Raw genomic sequence first — 22,428 nt, 5'->3', positions numbered from 1 at the left:
TCTGAGCCTTGGTTTTTGTCTTTTCTGCTCTCTAATGATCAAATATTGCATAAAGGTGCAACATGTACGACAAGAATTTTAGTTGAAAGCATAAAAAAATGTTGCGTTGCAGATAAATCTACTGTTAGCATGTTAACCAGCTAGCCCTGGTCTGTCTCGTTACAAAGCTCCCGCTCTAGCGATGTAAACACCCCAGGTGCTTCCAACTTCGAGTCGGGACTGCTAGCTGCACAGCTAACTGAGCTAGCTAGCTAACTGTGGCTACAGTAAGCAGCAGTAAGCGGTGACTCTAAGTCCCTGTTCCTGATTTGTTTTGAGTATGAATTCGACAAGACAACACCTTTAATGCAGCTTTAAGACAGATGTATGACTTGCAGAGGTCAAACACGTTGAATTATCTCTGCAAAAACAAGATTGCTTTTCTCGGAAAACGCCGTGGTTTTAACCCAGCACCGTGAGATGAAGCGGTGCATACGGAGCACGTAAAGCTGCAGCCTTTAGCCTCTTACCCACCCCGTGTGGCCCACACGTCCAGATGTTCCGCTTACGTAACATTTACAGTTGGTCAACAAGATAATCTGGGCCACTGAGAAGCACACACACTCATTAAAAAATACCCCCTTCAGCAATCTTCTTAACCCTTCTGTGTCCGCACCGTCACGACCCCTGCTCATGAACAGATGAGCTAAATCAGGCATGGTTCCTTCTGAGTTCTTCTACCGAATAGCAAACTATTAAAGCTCACCTGATACCAACCACAGACCCACATGCAGTGCAGCTGCCATCCGAGCACCCACATATGACTAACAGTTCTCCATTCATTATGCAGAACATTTCTCCGAGCTAATTTCCAATTAGTGGCAAAAAAAAAAAAAAAACACTCCATCTTTCTCACTTCCTCGTTGTTTCTCCATCACCTGCCTCCGTGTGCAGCACCTGTCAGTCTCTCCCCACCTTCACACCACATTTGCTTCATTATGACTCATGATAATATTTCTTTCAGCGTTTTCCCAATTAAAGGATAATCAAACAAACAGGGTAAACAAAGATTTTTCAAAAAAAACAAAAAATAAATATGCACAGTGGGTTTGACGCGTAAATGGATGTGCGGGTTTTTGTTTGTCGGCGTACGAGCCGGAGTGTGTTCCTGTAGGGTTTTTCCTATTAGTCTGTCTGTGTGTGTGTGTCTGTGTGTGTGTGTTTGGTCTTTTCACACTTGAGCTCCTTCAAATAGTGCCGTCACGGAGCTGCTTGACGGGGCTACTTGGCAAAGTGCTTTTTTTCAAGTCCCTGGCTAATGGCCTGCTGAAGACTTGTGCTGATGAAAATGAGATCACCTCCACCGGTGAGACTTTTCTTGCTCCGTCTGCAGCGACGGGTGCACTGGGGGGGCTATGAGTGTAGCACATGAATGAAAATCACATCACAGGATGCACATGTGGCTGTGTTTGCATGCTCGGAGATGTAACTTTGCTGCATGCACAAGCGAGTTCGACAGTCCCTGTGTGTCCGAGACATTCATCTATTTATGCACAGAGCCATAGTGCGCACTTTTATCTAAAAGTACGGATATGCATATACTGTGTGTGTGTGTGTGTGTGTGTGTGGGAACACCTCGCTGAATTGACAATTCTCCCCACCGATGTTATGAGAAATTAATGAGTTCATGAAACAGAACTTCAGAAGTCAGAGGTTTTTCTACACAGCGAAGGCCGCAGGATTGTGCGAGGCCATGTTTTAAGTCTCCTTGGTAGACTCATTTACAAAAGATCACATCCTGTAGCCGTGGAGATAATCTTTTCCCTCACAGCCAGGATTTGAACGTTAACAGCAGCACAATCTATAGCGAAATAGCACAAATATTCATTTTATTGGAAGAGCTTCTTGGAAAATTAACTCGAATTAGCAAAAGAGAGTTCCCTTGAATGTAGCCTACTGTAAGATATTCAAATTGAGAAACATATGCGGCGCAGGCCGATTAAAAATTCATTCTCGGCTGACACGTAATGTGGTCTAATGCAGAAAGAGTCTTGTGGACATCTAAGTGTGCTGGTTTGTTTCAGTTAAGCAGCATCTTCTTATTTGGAAATGTGCTGTGACCTCATTCTCGCTCAGCTGTTGTCTGTTACCTGCAGACTACTTTTGTTTTAATATGTAAAAACTTGTGTATAACCACACACACACACACACACACACACACACACACACACACACACACTCTGCACAAGCGAACTGGGACTCACCGGGCAGGCTTGTCGACACGTTGACCTGCGTGTAGAACCGCTTGTTCGGCAGCAGCTCTGACACCCCGTTCAAGGCCTCCACGGTGAACGTGTAGTTGGTGTTGGGGAGAAGGTTGACCACGGTCACCGTCCTTTCCGTCAGGCCCACCTGCTGGGGCACGAAGCCGACGCTGGCGCCGCACGGCTCGCACTGCCTGCCGACGCACCTCCTGCACCCCACGCTGTAGGTCAGATCGGCCCGGCCTCCCGTGTCGGACGGTGCGGCCCACTCCAAGATCAGCGTGGACTGCTTCAGGGTGTAGACCAGGTCTCGAGGCGGGGAGGGTGGCCCTGGAGAGACAAGAATGAGTAAAGAAAATGCATTTTCATACATCGTTACACCCTTAAAGGTGTCGTATGGAAGAATTTTGGTTGAAGCGAACGGCTGCGCGTAGCAGTTCGTCATAAGCTGCCCCTTGTGGGCTTGGAGCAGGAATCCAACAAGTGGTCAGTTCTTCAAAGAATGTATTAATCTGGCAGAAATAGAGACAGGACTGGACTTTTTGTAGGTCTGAACACCAGTACTTTTTCAAACATCAGCAACAGCATCATTCACCCTAAAAGACGACCTCCTGCTCTCCACTCATCGTAATCTGTGACTGTAAATATGAATTGAGGCATTTCCTGAAAAAAAATAACAGTTTGTATAAAACCTCCCTGGATCAATAAAAGCAATAATGCATTTGCCCGTAACACATTACCTGCACAGCTTAAAGAGACAGCTGCAGCACCACGTTGTTAAAGCTCAAAGTTTTTTCACATGACTGACGGTCTGAGTGCACCGGGTGCTGTGGTTGTGACCGCAGGGCCTCAGCTTGCACATCATGTACGATAATCCTGGTTGATCCAGGATTTGTTGTTAAGAAATTGGTTCGTTGGCAACCGTTGTGCTGTAATGGGAACGGGCAATTGAAATCGCGGAGTCTATGCAACATTATCGTGAAGGAGGGATTACTGATGATGCAGACGAAGAGGAGAGAACGTTGTTCTAAGAACTGACGGCCGTTCATTCTGCTGAAAACAAAAAAAACTCTTTCCAACCAGCGGATTATCAATCAGGTGATTGATGTTGTCTTTTATCTGAGTGTACGCGTGCACGTGCATGAATAATACGTTTGTCCATTATGCACTTATGTCAACAGCCCCGCGCAGAACAAATCCTCCACTTACAGTCAGTAAATAAAGGTGAGTTGTCATGGAGAAGGCTTTTAACTCTCCTGGAACGTGACTCTGATTTGGAAAACAAGGTTTTGTTTTCTTTTAATATTCCAGACGCGTGGCAACAGTCTGAGCGGCCCGTGACAGAGCTGCGTATGTCAAAGTTTGCGGTGAGATAATTATAATGTACGTCTGCATCATGCTGGAATTGTCAAAGCCAAATGAAATCTGCGGGAAAGTTACATCATTCACCGCCCGGTGCACGGGGCTTTGGATGCAGTTAACAAAAAAAAACACAAAAAAACTCCACCACATGTGACAAAAGAGCTGAAAGTATACAGTCGAGTATTTAAATGGCTGCGAAATGTCAGGCCGGAGGACTGTATCTCATTACCAAGTCAGTGTCCTGGCTGACCCGTGTCTTTTTCCCTGCAGGTCCAATGCGCACTGAGGCCGAATGGAGCTAAGGTCCATTAAAGGTCATGAATTTTATATGTGTCCCTGTATGTGTGTGCATGTGCTGTGAGATGAATAAGTGAAGGTGTGCTGCTTTGTGCGTGCCATCACACACGTCACACACACCACACAGCTGCGTCCTGCTCCCGGACACACGTGGGGCCGCGGAGTTACATAAGCCCAGGGAGCATTCGGAGTGTGAACACACACACACACACACAGCTGATGCAGATACAGCTGGGCCTTTATTTTTTGGACATCCTTCTCTTCTTTGGTGTGTCCTCTGCCTTACACTCCCTTCTCTCTCTTGTAGTTTCTCTTCTTTGTGCGCAGCTTATTGAAACTTGACCTCCACGACTCTTTCAATGCCGTTTGCCCTCCTTCGGTCTCCATCTGTTGCCGTCTTTTTCGTCTCCTTTTCCGCCCCCTTCACCCGAGTGACTCTCTGGCTCCCTCTTGACTGCTGCTCCAAAACAAACATGTTCCTGATGTTGTTTTTACAATTTTTGCCAATAAAGCCTGAAAAAAACATGCTGGCTGGGACAAATGCAGGAATGTAATAGTAGGTAATATGTTGGCTAGCCGATTTTTAGCTAGCAATGATATTCTAGACCCAAAGGAAGAGTGCCAGGGTTTGAAACAACCACACACCAGGTCTGAGAATATAGAGGATACGGGTAATTTTGTACCCAGGAAGTCAAGCCTTTTTGGCTTTATGTGCCGCAGAGAAGCTTTTATAAGAAGCGACTGGGCTCAGACTCCGGCACCGTATCTAGTTTTCATTAAAAGTCCATGCTGACCATGTTGTTTCAAGTAGCCTGTATCTGCTAGCTCAATATCTAAGATACACCACTCCCTCTTAGAAAATAGTTAGATCACAGACATGTTAAAGGTGCAATATATAAGATTCTAGTGGAAAATATTCCAAATTACCTAAAATGATGAACCGAATGCGAAGAAATAACTGTTTCGACTATGACTATCGATATTTTGTGTTGTAGAGACATGCTAGCATAGCATGCTAACCCCAGCGTGTTCTGGTCCAAAGCTCTGGTACTAGCAGTATGAACACCCAACACTCAACACAGTTCCCAGTCCAGACAACTAGCTTTGATGCTAACTGAGCTAACTAGCCAGTGGCGGCCACAGTCAGCAGCTGTTAGCAGTTACTCTGGTCATATGCTGCCCTTTAGTATGAATTTGATGGATGTCATGTTTCTTTTTTACATATCATACCTGTTAACTCGTATCCTTTTAAAATGTATGCCAGCATTAGTATAGATTTATATTTCCAGTGAATAAGGCATTGATACATTGATGTTAAAGATTTTCTGAGGCAGATCCAAACCTCCAAACCTTTGTTTTTTTTCCCTCCACTATTTCCATTAAGGTCCATGAAAAGTCTGCATGTGTGCTTTTACTTCCTCTGCCAGGAGTTAAAATCATTATGCCGCAACTTCATCCTCCCACTGGGGAGCTCCCACTGTTTTCAAAAACCCATTTACAGGGACACACATTGACAAACATTATGCATTACTTTAAGATATATTTTTCGTTATAGTTATTATGCTACAATCACTGCCCTGTCAGCAGTACTTCCACTCAGCGGAACCTGAGTACAAAATAAAAAAAAAAAAAAATCACCATTGCCTCCTCACTGCCAACAGGAAATACTTAACAGTGTGCTGTAATGGGATTCTTGTGAATATTCATCGTTTTTAATGGTAATTAAACGTGTCAGGAAGTATAACATCATGACTCTCATTTGAAATAATGTAGCTGTGTGAGGTGAGAGTCAAGGGTCTGTTATTTCAAAGAGACAAGGGTGGCAAACACAGTCGAGCTGAGACATTTCACAGGCACTGATGGTGATGGGAAATAATAAAATCACGTATTATTCTTTAATTGTTGGGATAATGAGGCGCACACATCAAACCCGGCTTTCTTTATATCTAATTCTTGATTCATCAGCTTTTTCCTCTCTCTCTCTCTCTCTCTCTCTCTTTTCCTCATCCGCACCATGCGGCGGATTAGCCGAATCTGGGGGTGATCATAATTACCGAATCAATGGCATAATTAATGTGGTCATTAGGCTCCTATAAATGTTATCACGCAGGGATCAGAGAGCTCAGCGATCAATACTGTAATTACACCCCTCCGTTGCAGTTAGCGTAAAAAGCTAGTATGACCGCACACTTGTGTACGCATGTGTATGTGCACACCAGCGGTTGTGCATGTACACAAACACGCGTACGCGCGCACCGACCGAATGACCCTAAGGTTTTACTGCGCTGAGCAGGACCAGGATATAGAGCCCATTATTCCTCCATCTAATTACTAAGCTATATCAATAAGCCGGTCTCTGTGCAGGAATCAATAGGCCTCCCCTGTATGGTCTTTGTCTTATTGGCCTTGTAGTGCATCTTTATTGGAGACAAAAAAGGTATTGGGTGTGCGCGAGACGGGGTGAGAAAAAGCTAAGAGGTGAGGGATGAACGGATAATGCGCGGACAGTAGGGATGAGATTATGGACTTTGTCGCTCGAGGACAGAGGGATGAGATTTTCGGTTTGACAGAGGAAAGAGGGATGGGGTGATAACACGCGTGAAGGGATGAAGGGGAAGGCAAATGCGAGGAGGCAATCGGCAGGAAGAAGAGCGATGAGCGGCTGAGCCGAGCAGACGGGACGGAGAGCTCGGAGGGGAAGTGTGCGTTCAGGGGGTCAAGAGGAAAAGGGGGTGGGAGAAGATAGGGTGGTCCGTGTGAATGGGAGGGATAATGGATGTACGGCGGAAAATGGATCTGTAATGTCAGGCTAAAAAAAAAAAAAAAAGGTGGAAGAATATGGAGAGGATGCACAAGGTTAAGCAAAAAGATGGAGAGATTGGGGTGATGGGCTTTTTGGATGGATATACTGTATAATCTTGACCCGATGTGAGGAGGAAGGATGAAGGATTGATGGGGGGTGAAAGGGATGGAGGTTAAAAAGGCAAGAGAAAATGGCTGTTGTCAACGGACCCTTAATGCGTGTATACCATTAGATGGAATAGAAAGGGTGCACGCGCAGGTCCAGAGGGGGAGCATATGCTTAAAAATATGAAATAATGCACAATTTTTGATCAAACCAGGACTGGATTTAAGTGGGTGACTTCATCTGGTGTCAGCTAACATATGGTCGTGGACGTGATTAAGATTAAAGGCGCAGTACGTAGGTTTAGTGAGGAAATTTTGATCAGAAGAGAAAGATCCTCGCTGACTGATTTTTAATGCCTAAATACATAAAATAAAACATGTTTCAGTGTTTTTGTGACTGAATAAACAAAACTTCACTAAACAACAACACCATTTCATACTGTTTATTTTTTTTTTTATGTTTGGCGGACCCTGTCATCTGGGGTTACACAGTGTCCTAGAGACCTATCTCTTTTGAGAACAGCTAGTTTATTTGGTATGAAAAAATAAAAATAAATTCTGAGTTTGTATTATTAATATTGCAAACGTTAAATTCTGCATTTGCATTTGCTCAGCAAAACTACACATTGGCCCTTTAAGATCCATCAAGATGGCGAACATGTAACATTGACCTGCCCAGGGACCTGTAGGCACTTTGAGTGATACGGGACAGTTACTGAAAGATTGGCACAAACTTAAAAAGTCTGCTTTTTGCAGCTATTGTGAAGTTGTGAAGGCCAAACAGGTTCCCATCCACCATCTGGAATCATCCGGTGGCTCTCGAAGACACCTGGAGCAGGAGTGCTGGTGGTGCAGCTGCATTTCTTTCCCCGCCATTTTTGACAGTTAGTCAGATCTTTGTGTCCTTGGTGAGTGTGTCTCGATAGAAATTCAGCAGCATTATAAAACCCAACTGAGTCGAGCACTTCAACCTTTCATTGCTCAATCTATTAAAAAAAGGCAGCTGTTTTAAAAGTTCAGTTCCTCAAGTGTAGGTTTCAAGGAGGCCTTTTATGTTTTTTCGTTCTCTACCTTTCCATCAGTGTGTTATGTACAGTATGTAGATAAGTCTGCACCAACAGGTGCTCCTCTCTCCTGCAGAAAACACTGCTCCTGAAGAGTCTGTAGTCCTGCCCTTTAATTTGTGACTTCTTGACATCACCATTTCCCATCTTCACGTTAGAATACGGGCATATAAGGCTAACTGGAAGCTGAGAAGACGACAGACAGTGACAGTGACAGTGCTGGCTCAGGCGTGTGTGAGCCGACCAATCAGATCGGACTGGGAGATTCAGGAGTAGGGCCTTAAAGGGACAGGAGCTAAAACAGCTCGAGATAACGGATGAATCTTTAGAGCATTAAAGCATGTAAACCTATTCTTAACCAGACAATTACCATATTATGACTCCTTTAAAAAGTACACTTCTCAAGTGTAAGTTTAAAGTAATCTTCAATGTAATCTTAGTTTAAGACTACAAACTAAAATGAGGTTTAAAGAAAGGACAGATCAAATTGAAACATTAAACGAGTTTGAGCATAATGTAAAGTAATTAAAAAATTACTTAATTTAGTCCTCCTTCATGCAGGTTTGCTGGTTTTGTGAGTTGTACATGGGCAGAGAGAAGAGGTGAGAGATGAGGTTTTGTTGGCGACAATTTACTTGGATTTTGAAGGATAGTCTGAAAAAAAAAAAGGTATCGCAGCTAAAACTGTCAAAATAAATCCCCTGATCCTGGCTGACAATCTGGGATGATTAAAATAAACACAAAAACTGTCTTTAGTTGTTTTTTTTTCTCTATATGACAAGAATATGATACTAGAAGAGTGACATAAGGTGAAGGAGAGGTGAAGGTGGAGAGACATGGAAATGTGGCGATGATGAGGAGCTGGAGACGGGAGAATGAGGATGGATGATGGGACAGAAGCCGAGCGAGGTGGGCGTGGGTCAGACGACAAGGTGATGAGATGAGAGAAGGGGGTGGGGGTTGGGGGGCGGATGAAAGGATGCAGGGTGAAGGACGGGTTAAACCTGGGGAGGGGGGGGCAAAGCGGTCTTTAAGGATGAAGAGGCCAAGAGTGGAACGGGTGGGTGTGATAATGATTGGCTTACAAACAGGAAATTATTCAAGAAAATGCCAAGATGAAATGATACGAGGAAAAAACAGCCACATGCAGGGGAATATAAAAGCGTATGATCTTATTACTTGTGCACGGCGCTGAGGGCGTGTCCAGGGGAGTCCTGAAGTGGTCCTCCTCGCACACACACACCACGGATCCTTCATCCTCCGCGATGCTGTTGGCTGGGCAGGGAAAACACTCCTGCTGCCTGGAGGACATCTTGTAGGAGCCGGGGGGACATGCTGGAGAGGGGGAAAAAAACAAGATCACACAGACATACAGCACATTAGGATGTGTTGGAAAAATACGATCTTACAATTCTTTTTTTTTCCTTTTTTTGTTAACAAGAAAAATCCACTTTTGAAGGCAAATACTTCCAGAGGGGATAAACACATGAATCACGCGCGAAAGAAACCCGAAACCTCCAATTCTCCCTACAAAAGGAGGGTTATGAAATATTCCTCAGCTCTTATAATAATTTAAAGCCAATTCCCCCTCTTTGAACAGAAACTCTCTGCCAAGTCGAGCAGCGCGTTAAACCCCGAGAAAGAAGAAGAAGAAAAAAAAAGCTCCATAATCTCCCTTATAATTCACAAGAGAGAAAATTAAGAATGAATGGAGGGGAAAGCAAGTGAATCCGCAGGGAGGTACAGACGAGATAAAAGATATGATTAACGGGGGGGGGAGAGCGGAGGAGACTTCGGCTTAATCCATCTGACAAACACAATTCTGGCATTACGTGTGATCAGTGGCCTTGGCGAGTGGCATCAAAGGCTGCTGCTGGATCTGAACCAGCTCAGCGCGAGAACACAAAGCCGAGGCGTTGTGTGTGCAGGGAAAAAAAAAAAAAGAAACCCCAAAACTTAATATTGTTCTCCACATCTCCCCACTTTATTTGATTGCTCCCCCCCATCCCCGACCCTTCCCCCCAATATCTCCCTCTACAGTAGGCAACGCTCAACTGCTGCACACACACACACATAAGACAGAATGAGGAAGGTGAGAATGTGGCCGAGGGTGATAAGCACCCGTGACCTTACGTCGCGCGGCTCGCAAGAATACACAACCGTGTAACACAGGAGCTCATCAATGCGGTGTGTGTGTGAGTGTGTGTGTGCGCGATGATGGGGCGGCACGTAAACACACAGAATAATAATAAAAAAATTTTTTAAAAAAGGTTATTTTACACTCTCCCTCTATGCGGCTTCATTTTCCACTCATCGCGCCTTTGTAGCAGGTGATAATGGGTGTGAAATCAGGGAGCCGGCTCGCTCTACTCTCCCTCTCTTCTGAGACTGAACTACTCTAGTTGACTCTAACAGCTCTGGTAAGATCGCTCTCTCTCTCTCCTACGCTCTCTTCCTATGCTCCTAATATATCTGTCTTACATCTATCCCTTTAACACTCTCCTTGGCTTTTCTTTTCCTTCGCGTTGCCTTGCCTTTCGCCCCGTGTCTTATCCCCGCCCTTCCCTTAATTTAACCCTCCCTCCTCCAATTAGGAACCTGCACAAACTCCAACAGGCTTTCCTTTTTCCATGAGTAAAAATTCCCACGTTAGGGAAAGTGGCTAGAAGGGTAGATACGTCGACTGACAGGTGGACGGATAAGACAGACAGCCCAGGTTCATTGTTAAATTTGACGAAACTTCAATGTGCCATCTCACTACAGGAGAAAAAAAACAACTCAAGATAAGACTACAGTGCAGTCAAGACAATATATAAAATATATAAAATGTTTAAAAAATCTAGAAGATTAATTCAAAGTTGTGCCTACTGAGTGGCTACAATTAGCCAGCTAGACAAGTGAGCTGAGTAAACTGTTGGCCAAGTTAGCGATGTTAGCAATTACAACACAAACATGGTCAAGCTGGAACAGGTAGGATCCATGATCCTAACCACTACCCGCTGACAGCTGCTTACTCTTCGCTCTACAGCTTTGACTGGTTGTAGCAACTAGCTGCTGATAGCATGTTAGCCCAGATATATTTCTCTCTGCAACAGAATGTTCATTGATGAAAAGGGATTCATTTCAACCAGCCATGTTTGTTTGCGGAAAGACAAATCAAGGCTGTTTTGGTGAGTTTAATCTGGTTTATGTGCTTTGAGATGAGTTAAACAAGGCGATTCAGCTTAAGTCTGTGATGGCTAAAAGGGAGAAAATGTAATTTAGATGGTGAATGGCTCTGTCAGTTGTAAGATATTTCATCTTGTCAGTTGATTTTGTTTTGTTTTCTTTGATTACGCCAAGCGGCGAACAAAACCTGACGGGACGGCCGCAGATTTTCGAGGATCGCCTCTACCTCTGGCGCCACATCACGCTGGAATAAAGTGAAGTCGGCAGAGAGGAGAGGGACAGGCCTGTGTTGGAGACGAGGCAATCCGAGGCGCTCACAGCGGGTGCAACGACGCATACACAAAGGCTGCTGTCCCCAAAATGCTTCGGGCTTACGGACGTTCATCAAAACGCGGGCATAATAACGAAGGGGGGCCCTCTGTTATCCCGCCTCGTTTTTACTCAGCCGGTCTAACAAAACACACACATATACACGCGCACAAAAGGCCTGCCATCACACATCGATTAGTGGGCCTCGACAGCCTCTCCTGGCTCCGGCTACAGCGAGTGTGTTCTTGCGCCTGTCTACATGCATGTGTGTGTGTGTGTGTGTGTGTGTGTGTGCCTGCGAGTTGCCTTTCTGAGGCAGTAAGAACCTTGTAATCGACTTTCTAATATCTGTCATTACACAGAGAAAAGCCTCTCGCTTTCAGCTCACAGCAGAGCCAAGCACGGGGACATAACAGAAAACACACACACACCCGCACACCCGCACACACGCCATCGAGCAGCTCTGGAGTAGACGCTCTTTGTTCCTGACCGTGCTGCCACTATCCCTCCCTCGCCACGCCAAGGACATCAAGCGTGAATAGCACCCGAATCAAGGCGAGATTATGCATAGATCTATGGGAACGGAAATGGGTTTCGCATTTTCTACCTATCACGCTTAAAAGCTGGGCTAGCCATGTTCGTGTCTGGCCGCGTTTCTTTCCGACTTATCTCGTCAGTTCAGCGCGGATACACATTTCGCCGGGCCCACCTCGGAAACGTGTGTCTAATGATAGGGGTGTATCAAGACAATATGTGCAGCTCAGATAACAAAAAGAAGCTTGGCGTCGCCCGCTGCCCATCATTCTCTGCAAGCGAGGCATCATTCGACGGCCACCGCCAACAGCCGGTGCCAGCTAAGGTCACATCAGTCAAAACGGGCCGGCAGCCATCTGCCAATGGGAGAATGTGGAATCTCTGAAATGCGTCCAACGGCGGGGGGGAAAAGATGCTCGTAAGGAAGACCACTTCAGTCATTAGAAGACGTGTGTTTTTTTTCTTCTTCATCCCTTTCATTGCCAAGGTATACAAGTTAAACTGGAGACGAGAGCGCCAGGGAGGGAAAAAAAAAAAAAAAAGGGAGAGGGGGGTTGGTTTGAGAAATAGAGAGACAGAAGGAGAGATCTGCCAGGACAGCTGGCAAACCAACTGATCAATTTGTCCCGGGTGCCAACTGGGAGCCTCGATTAAATGGAACATGGCAGCACATGTACGCACACACACGCACGCACACATATAGAGACATATTCCTTCAAGGTGTAATAATATAGATATGCAGCGACATGCCAAGCCCATATAACACGGGTGGGTGGGGGAAGAGGCGGGAGACCAACTGCTGCGAGAGATTGTTAAGACGACGACGGACGGACAGACAGATGGCGTGCGAGAGACGGAAAGACAAGACACTCCGTGACGTACAAAGAGCCGACATTAAACAGGGAGGGAGGGTGGAGCTCACTGAAGGAAGGTCATCTATCATCGCATCATACACAACCACTGTATCATCCAATGGCGTATAAATAGTTTGCCACCTTAAAGAAGATTCTGGATCTCGTGCCACGCATTTGAAACCTTTCACGTGTCTTTGAAGCCATGCAACCTTCATCGTCATGGAAACTATAATTAACAAGTGACTAGCATTGTGATATTAGACCAAAATTACTCGGTTAGGTTCAGGAAAAGATGGTGGTTTGGCTTCGGACAAGATGGTTTCTGGAGATTGCCAACAAAGCCCCAGATCGGAGGCAATTCAGCGCTTCCTCTCGTGTCCCCAAATCGCCACGTATGAACCAATCAAAGACGTGAATACGGCTCGTTGAAAGCTCAACAACACGGCAAATATGATCGCTCATGGGACATGAACGCTGGTCTCCTGGGTGAAGGTCCTGTCTCAGTTTGACTCATCCATCACGCCCCCACCTCCTACATACACAGACTTTCTCGCTCTTTACACTGCGTCACATGACAAGCTTAATGTTGACGGCATTAAACGATGCTACAGCAGTATCAACGTTCAGCGAGAGCCTGCGGGTGTCGGGATGAAACTCGATATCCATCTAATCAGATAAATGAAAGTCAGATGTTCATGATCAAAATGGCGCTACTGAGATACGCCCGACAGTTTCACCAGCTAATGAATCAAAACTAAAAAGGCCAACGAATCCACATTTCAATGGGCTCACAAATTACTTTAATAGACTTTTGTCTTTGTGGGAGGAATCAATTTATCGTTTGCCCTTCTCTCTCATTTTCCCGTTCCTTTCTTTTTTTCTCTAACCTTAAACATGCCCATTAATAAATCATGAGGCACTTAATACAATAAATGTGAGCAATGAATTGTTTCTTTGCCTCCTTGACAGCGCACATTAATTAATATTAATATACCAAAGGGGGGTTTGCACGCACACACACACACACACACACACACACACACACACACAGCTTAACGCCCGCTGTTATGTTGACAGATCCACTGGGAGATAAACTCAAATACACATGCAAAAAACTAAATAAATCTAACTTTTGTATACAAAAAACCCCCCTCTGAAAAAAAAAACAGACAAACAGCAATTAAAGAAGTCGTGAAACCGGTAAAAAAAAAGCGCTGAAGAAAGAGGCGATGGTGTGAAGGAGAGAGACGAGGGAGACAGGAAGTGATTCCAGCAGGTGGAAATCAATAATTCAAAGAGCCCCAATTGAGATCAGTGTCTGCTGTGTGGCTGACACTGATTCCGATGCTAATTCTTTCGTCTGGTGGGCAGCTTTAACACCCACAAAATGAACTCTCATTACCATCAAACAGTTCTCAAGGTCTCCTCCACACACACACACACACACACACACACACACACACACACACAAACACACACACACAGACGGATCTCCAGGTCAGACGGGGAGGCGTGTGGCAGTGAAATGACTGATTGGTGTGTTTAAGTGTTCCAGGTTGGATCAAATTTTTTTTTTTAAAGTGAAATGATGATGTAATGGCACCCAGATGACTCTTACTGGAGAGGACCGGTCGAAATTGGACTCAGCGGGATGGAACCAGACTCCCCCACAATACCAAAAAAAAAAAAAAAAAAAAAAATGGGAGCATTAGCTAAATAATGGGACTCTTTAGGCTGAGGAGATTTGGATTTGGACCACTCTAGACCAGAACTAAAATGTTTAAAGATATTAACTCCGGGGCCAAATGTAGAGTAGATTTAGAAATATCCTGGAGCTTAGGGGAGAAGGGGGGCTTGAAGGGTTGCCAGTGTGAATCCCCAGACTTGAGTAGAAGTCAAACAATGAATGGAAAACACTCTCTCTGACAGCTCGTAAAGCACCCGGACACAAAGACACTTTTTCGCTCTATTGATTGAGCAAATATCAGTGGTCTGCGAGGCTTAGGCACAAAGGCGCATTTTAACACGCCAACAGATACAATGCCAACACGGCGATGTTTACCATCGTCACGATCTTGGTGATTCAGCTGGTTAGAATGCCGACACCGAACACAAAGTATGGGACGGGGATGACGGTGAGTGTTATTCTCGTTCAGGACTAATAAGATTTTATGGAAGTACTGAACAAGTCCCAGTTTTGACCTCGGCGCTTGATGAAAAGCAAGCGGATTGCAAAACTGATTCCTCCGGGTCCTCCTAATAGGGAAACATGAATGCCTGTTGACAAAATCCATCGCAGTCTTTTCAATATTTGTCGAATAATTGTCTGCTTAAAAACAGAAGTGTGAAGTGTCATGGTTGGCACTCGATGAAAAGACAGAGAGGTTAATACAAACCTGCTTGTTTCATCTACTTGGGACCGTGAATGTCCCTACAAAACTATCATCCAGAGACTTGAAGTGTTTCATTGTGGAACAAAGCGGTGAACCGAACCCCAGTGCCATCAAAACATCCCTACTTGTGTCTGAAAAGTTGTCTTTCACATAATCCTAAACATCATTACGAACCTCTGTTGCATCTCTAACTTGTGTTCTCCAGTGGACAGAGCATCAGAATTTGGAGTTTCTGTTGTCATAGCTCTTTCACGGGGAGGAGACCTTTTTTTTCTGCGGAAGCCCAAAATGAATCATTCATCGCGCTCGATCAAGGTGGAGCCGCTGAAATGAAACACTGAAAACATACAGTATCTTCAAAGGTGAAGGAATATGAATTATTAACGAGCCTTGCGAGGGATTTCTTCTATCCCTTGTGAATGATTGATAAAGTCGCCGCCGCGCCGCATGCGTGAAAACGTCCATTCTTAAATCGGAGAGGCACGTCTTTTTTATTTTGTTCCCATGCTGCGGTGCGACGGCTAATGGCTGTTTAAAGCTTCATAAGAGAACAGATTACTCGGTGAAACGTGAACACGGGACTGAGCAGAGTGCTGAGCGGTTACATGACGGTTTGTTTTGTGGTTTTGGAACCGCCTCCATATATTTATACGCAGTAATACGCTGCACTGCATCTGTGATATTTATGGATGTACAGCTCCTGTATATTTCTCATCAAGGAGTGGCGTATTTTGGGTGGCGAGTGAGATGGAAAAGGAAGCTGTCTCACGCCAAAAAGGACACCAAATGGAGGTCTGGAATTTATTAATACCTTTAGCACAAATTATTAAAGAGAACACAAGTTGCTGTCCTAATTTGACAGCACAAATGGTTCAATCTGGAGCACGAATTACTAATTCAAAAGCACAGGTTATTAAATCGAGAGCACCAAAACCTTTATTTTGCGCCTCCCGCGGAGCACGCGAACTGCTGCGCACTGGATCTTGTTCGGGGTCCGTGAAGTTAAGAATGAAATCGTCAGTAATCAGGCATCAGGTTTCTCTGCTGTCACGGGCCTGACTGATGGAAAAAAAAGTGATTTCTCGACACTTTCCACTTTCTGCCTTTTTCTCAAGACAACAATTTTCTCCGGCGCTACACGCAGTGTCATAACCCGTCTGCGCGTCTAGCTGCTTTGAAGATACGACCGAGCCCCGAATTACAGCGTAAATCCCTGCTATCAGCTCAAAGTAAAGACCTCATTCAGGTCTACCCACTGACTGGCTGCTGCCTCACAGTGTAATCGGGAGGGTGGTGGGGAGAGAAGGCTCTGAGCCGTGCCATTCAGGTCAACGCTTTGCTTTATCACTTTTTATTCTCTGTTCTGCCCCGGTTACCACGGACTGACATCACACGGAAGACACAGGAGGATAACTAGCGAACAATGCCGCCAGGGGTATTAATGTCAGCGGCGCCGCGTATGAGCTTAACGCTGGAGACATGTCTAATTCTGCCCGACACGCCGAGTGCTCACACACACTCACACAGAAAAACACACAATTTCACACACTTGTATGAATGTAAACACCTACAGATTTATCCACCGGCTTTTTGTTTTTTGTTCCACACAGGCGTACACTTAGACACAGAACATTTAACAGCGAGTGGAGCGGTTACATCACGAAAGACAACGGACACAACAAAGAGCCGTTGTTGTGTTGCATCACGGCGCGAACAAGTGCAGGGTCTGTGCTGTTTGTGTGAGACAGAAGGTGCAGAGAGACGACCAGACAAGGCAACCCATCCAGACACACACACACACACACACACACACACACACCTGAGCTGGGAGAGGATCAAACACAAATGTACTCAACTCTCAGTCTGATACATACATCAGAGAGATTCAGCGTTTACATCCATTACATATACAGCTTTGTGTTGGAAGAACTACGAAATAACACACACACCTGTTACAGCTGGATTAATTGGGCACAGTGGGTGCTCTGAGCTAAATGCTAACATCAGCGTGCTAACACACTCACAATGACAACGACAACAGCATTGCTGATTTAGCCTCGGGGAGGCCCTGGCTCAGGAGATAGAGCGGGTCATCCTCTAATACAGTGGTAAAAAAAATAAGCCCCCAAGCTAGCTGAAATTAGTAGAAAATCAATGTCTTTGGAGAGCTACTTTACAAAGACCCCTAGTCCCTAAAATAACGTCTCAATGAAACCGGTCCGTGGTGTAAAAAATGTTGGGGACTGCTTCTCTAATAGGAGGGGTGAGTGGTTCCATCGCTGGCTCTGGCTCCATGTCATAGTATCTTTGGAGAAAATAAATATATAAATAAAGCTCCCATGGCTGTTCCATCAGTGGGAGAGTGGATGTGTGAATGGTTGAGCCATTACACAGGTTCGCCATTGTAATATAGCAAAGCCTGCAATTTTACTCGCTTTGCTATTGACTAAAAAAAGTTGAATTTTGACCTGACGGAGGTCCTGGAGGGACGTCATTTGATTGTCTGCGCCGATCCATCCAGCAGATGTGGTTGACTTCTGTAGGAATAAAATACCTCCGACATGAAACTGCTCTCGAAAAAGGCCCAAGGATTCTATTGAGTTACAGGGTCGTGATTTCTGGAAAGAGCCAATTTTTATAGGATATTTTATTTTTTTTTATTTTTTGGCTCCATATTTGGCGGAGAGCCACGTAGTTATCTTCAAAAATTGGCAACCCACACCAAATAAAACATGATGAATAAAAGGCACTACAGGTATGGAAAAAAAATAGTGTTTTTTTTTTGTTTTGTTTTGTTTTTTAATTTTGGGATGAACTGTCCCTTTAGGAAAACCATCAACCATCAACCGCCAGTTTTAACAGTGTTTAGTGTATTCCCAACTTGTCTTACATGAATCTATAAATAGCCAAATGTATTTTTTCCCCCGTATGCACACACATTATTGGAGCTGATAGATGGACGGAGGATGCATATCTGTGTTTTATGAAAACACAGTGAGTCACCAGGCCGAGGATCTGACATACAAAACGCAGCGTACACACACGCAGATGTCAGTCACGGGCTGCTGACAGAACCTCCTCTTCTTCTCTCCCAATGTTTCCCCTAATACCTGTGTCACTCTGACGTTTACCTTTTCTCCCATCTCATCTTCTCAAATAGCTCCTGACTGCTATCAGCTCTGCTCCCTGTCAAATGCCCCCCTGCTCGCCCCCCCACCCCGCCCTCCCTCTATAATGTTTGCTCTCACCCTCTCTCTCTCTCCCTCCGTCCCTCTCTCTCCTTTCTTTCTCCTCTATTGTTCACCATCGCTATTTTTTTTTTTTGCTCCAGCTATCATTTTCAAAGGATTTATCAGAGGCTGTGGAACAAAAGACTGCGAGGGGGAACAATTTCAGGATATTATCGCCTCCCCCCTTTCCTCTCCTGCCCGTCTCGCAGACACATGAATGCGCTGTTCATTTACATTTCAGGTATCAAGCTGTTGTTCTCGTCCCGGAGTGGGCCGGAATAAGGATACACATTGTCTCCGGGATTGAATTCATGACTAACCTGCTTTTTGTTCTTCGTCATATGCGCAGGGTTTTTTTCTTTTTTCCTTCACTTGGAAGAACCTTTACATTCAGATAATCCTATGCAAATGATCTTGGCGGCTTGTACCACGAATGCAGTTTGCAGTGTAAAGATACGGCCGGGGTTCAGTGTCACCTCGCTGCCTCATTGGAACATCATCATCTCAGTCACATCGTCGCGGGCTGGGCCTCGAGTCCTTCGCCCAGATTGGCACATCAGCAGCTCTGGCACGAAGCCTCTCAGCCTCATTAGGACATTAGCATTGGCTGAACACTTTACTGGTTCCTATCTTGGAATTGTAATAAAAAGTTAACATGATTAAAAGTTAATACAGTACAAAAACTATTGACCCTGACCAGAGGCAGTCCATTGTCTTGGATATCCCCAAGACCTTGCGGTCCAGGAGGCATGCCTTGTCTGAAATCACCCAAACATTCACCACTGCTCCCTGCTAACTGCAGGGAGTTCTGTATGGCAGACTATGTGATGTGCTCATTGGTCAAATGAAAGTACAATTTTGGACACCGCCGGGGTCATTTTTACTCCACCATGAGGGTATAGAATGCTTGTGTTAGTGACCGTCAGTCGCTCCTTACATTTCATGATGCATCGTGGGATACTGTGAGCCAACGATAGTCTATAATAAATCTCGGCATACATTTGAACAGCGCTACAAAATGGCTAACTCACTACATATTGGGTAGTTAGTGATTTCGGATACACTGACTGTATATAGATGGACACTATGATGACTGAGGCCAAGGCATACTGATCACCCTCCTGGTGGCTGACTGCCGTGCAGGTCATTAACATGATCAAGTGTTCAAATTTCTGTTAAGTTTGATTTTAAATTGTTTTCTGTTTCCAGACCGATCAGCCCAGTCACATCGGCTCCAGGCAAATTGCTTCAGCTTAACACGCACAGCGTTTCTAAACCCTGATACAGTAGGTGGCTGTTTACACAGCGAAAATGTGTTTGCGACCTGCCAATAATTGTATGGGTAAGCCCTCGCTCCCAAACGTTCCAACACCCATTCACTGCTGGCTCCTGACCGGCACAAGGCCGTAGCACCCGTAGCTTCATTTCTGTAGAGCTGGAAGATGTCATCTATCTTTAAATTCAATCTATGGTGTCCACTGTTGACCCATTAACCAACTAGATAAATAAAACACACCAACACACAGGTCCTATCGCCACACCATCAAACTCTGACCTCATTCTTCCCGGGCCTAACTTTGGACCTCATCGAACCTCCACTCAATCACGAGACCCCGAGATGCGGGACCTGCAACCTTGCCCAGCGGTCACCGTGCTGAAGTGGGTTTTTTTGTTGTTGTTGTTTTTTTCGCCATGTGTGTGATGGATGGCTTCTATTTAGCTCACCCACACAGGCATTTTATCTTTGTCCGTGCCTATCAAAGTAACGCGGCACCTGCATGCAGCTGCACGTGTGTGTGTGTGTGTGGAAAAAGCAAACACACACACACAAGGACACGTCTGCTTATGCGCCTACGCAGGCCCAACGCTGCAAAATCACACAAGAAATGGCTCCTCTGATGGACACAAAGGAACAATATTTGGTGGAGAGAGATGACACTGACTGGCAGGCTCTCAGCCTTCGCGTCCCACTGATACCCACTATCATCGCCATCACCATCACCATCGCATCCAAGATGGACAGTCCTTAACTCCTTTGCTGCACACACCCAGCCTGCACGGGAAAACAGCTCGAAGAAAAGAAGATACCAGTTCAGTTAATGTTCGGGTGACGGATTGCGTGTTTGGGTGTGTGTGTGTGCGTTTGAGCAAAAAAAAAAAAAAAAAAAAAAAAAAAAGCAGGGAGAGCGTCCCAGTCATTTACATTATAAGCGTATCAGCCGCGAGTCAGCAGACGTGTTTGCATGAGAATGTCAGGCAATTTCAGGTCGAGCGCTCGCGAAATGAGATTCAATGTTCCGCTCTTTCTCAACAGTCATGCCGCCGTGCTGCGCACGCGTTGCCCGATGTGCGTGTGTGTGTGTGCGTGCGCCCGTCTCTCCCTCCCTCCCCACCCGCCTGTCATACTTCACTAAAACACAATTCCACCTTCAAAACCGAGAGCGAAGATAAGCTTAGGTAAGAGAAGTAACATTGATTGGTAATGCTGCCGAAGGTTACACACACACACACACACACACACACACACACACACACACACACACACAGCAGCGTTTTAGACACTTACATCTCTCCCCCCCATTTGCGACGGCAGTGCGTAATGCAATTCTTCACTACTTCCAATTTCTCGTGTATAAAAATGCATCAAGCGCACATCTGCAGTACGTCTCTACTGCGAGGGGTTCTGTATGTGACAACCGACCGAGTGTGTGTGGGGGGGTGAGAAGTACTGAGGGGGAGAACGCTGCCAATATTTGCGCGCCGACATAAAATTAGAGCTGTCAGACGAAGAAAACAGTGAGTAATCCTGAAAATATTGTTTGCTACAGTCGATACAGTGCGTTATTCGCTGCGACACACAGGCCTAGATTTTACATTTCCTAAAAAATTTAATAATACATGCAACCGAGAGGCTAATCACATTCGCCGGTGGAAGCGTTGGGGAGCAGACGGGAGTTTTGTTTGCTTACAGACCCCTCGTTTGTGTGTGTGTGTGTGCGCGTTATGGAAAATTAGCAGGCATAATCTCCAGCCTATAGTCTGTTGTGACGCGCCGATTTCATTTGATTCTTCTTCGAAATCAGCTATTCAAATCTGAGCCTTGCGAACTTGAATGAGCCTTGGCCTACTAATGACACTCCCGTTTTCATTTTGCCTCATCCGAATCAGCCATTTCCATAAAGACTGTGACCCAGATATGGATGAATCAGCCTGATAAATTTGACGCCCGAGAGTTCAGACGGATGAGCTGCTGCTGTTGCGTATCCTTAAGTACAGCTGAGAGGAGGAGAACGGAGGGAGGAGGAGGGAGAAACAGCAGAGCAGTTCATTCAATGTCGTATCTTGTCCTGTTGTTAAACGAGAGAAGGAGGTCAAGGGTAATCAGATAGCTCTCCAACCCGGGAGGACACACCTATTAGTGTCACTTAGAGGAGAGCAGGATGGAGAAGGTGCATATCTCTGTGTACTTATGAAGTGTAATTATGTATATGAGCGCCTTTATGGGGGCGGTGTGCATCTTTTACCACATATTAGTGCCTAATGTGTGTGTCTGGGCGTCCACTGCAGATGACGGATTAGAGGTGCGTATTCTAGATGCAAAGAGTTTTTCCTGACAGATTCTATCGAGAGTGGAGAAAACCATCTGCTTATACTAGCACATCATTTTCATTACTGTACACGCCTGAATTTAACACAACACATTGAATATTCTGCGGTAGTAAACTGGTATTTGACGACCTAGAATGAGAGCCAGAGCTCAATCTCTCCTCTAAATTCATTTCCAGGGTTTGCCTATGTTACGCAGGGCTGCCTTAATCGTACTGTCGCACACTGGCTCGCCTACACTTTGTTTTTTTTCTCTCTCTCAGCAGTGTTATCTCCTTTACTCGTCAGCAGTATCTTTTATAAAGTCACCTGAAAGACGACATTAGAACAACCAGGTGCACTCACAAGTTTCTGCAAAGCAAATGCAGAAGTCGGCCTTCATTAAATAGGAGCGGTGGCATCGCAATCAGTGTGTTTACAGGGGGGACAACCAAGATTGTCCAGTAGTTAATCGATCTCCA

General features: G+C 45.3%; 1 protein-coding gene across 2 annotated transcripts in view; it reads right to left on the bottom strand.

The window, feature by feature from the left end:
* Positions 1 to 22,428, bottom strand: part of LOC119016766 (ephrin type-A receptor 7) — a 166,011-nt gene that overhangs the window by 51,238 nt on the left and 92,345 nt on the right. For both annotated transcript variants that reach the window (XM_037092999.1, XM_037093000.1), the window contains exons 4-5: positions 9,053 to 9,208; positions 2,244 to 2,573 (exon numbers count right to left, since the gene is read on the bottom strand). In XM_037092999.1, the coding sequence (XP_036948894.1) occupies positions 2,244 to 2,573; positions 9,053 to 9,208 (486 nt within the window). The remainder of the gene's footprint in view (positions 1 to 2,243; positions 2,574 to 9,052; positions 9,209 to 22,428) is intronic.

The sequence above is a fragment of the Acanthopagrus latus genome, chromosome 3 (genome assembly GCF_904848185.1).
Source record: "Acanthopagrus latus isolate v.2019 chromosome 3, fAcaLat1.1, whole genome shotgun sequence".
NCBI lineage: Eukaryota > Metazoa > Chordata > Actinopteri > Spariformes > Sparidae > Acanthopagrus > Acanthopagrus latus.
Note: the sequence above shows the minus strand (reverse complement) of the source record. Positions and strands in the feature narration are given on the sequence as shown.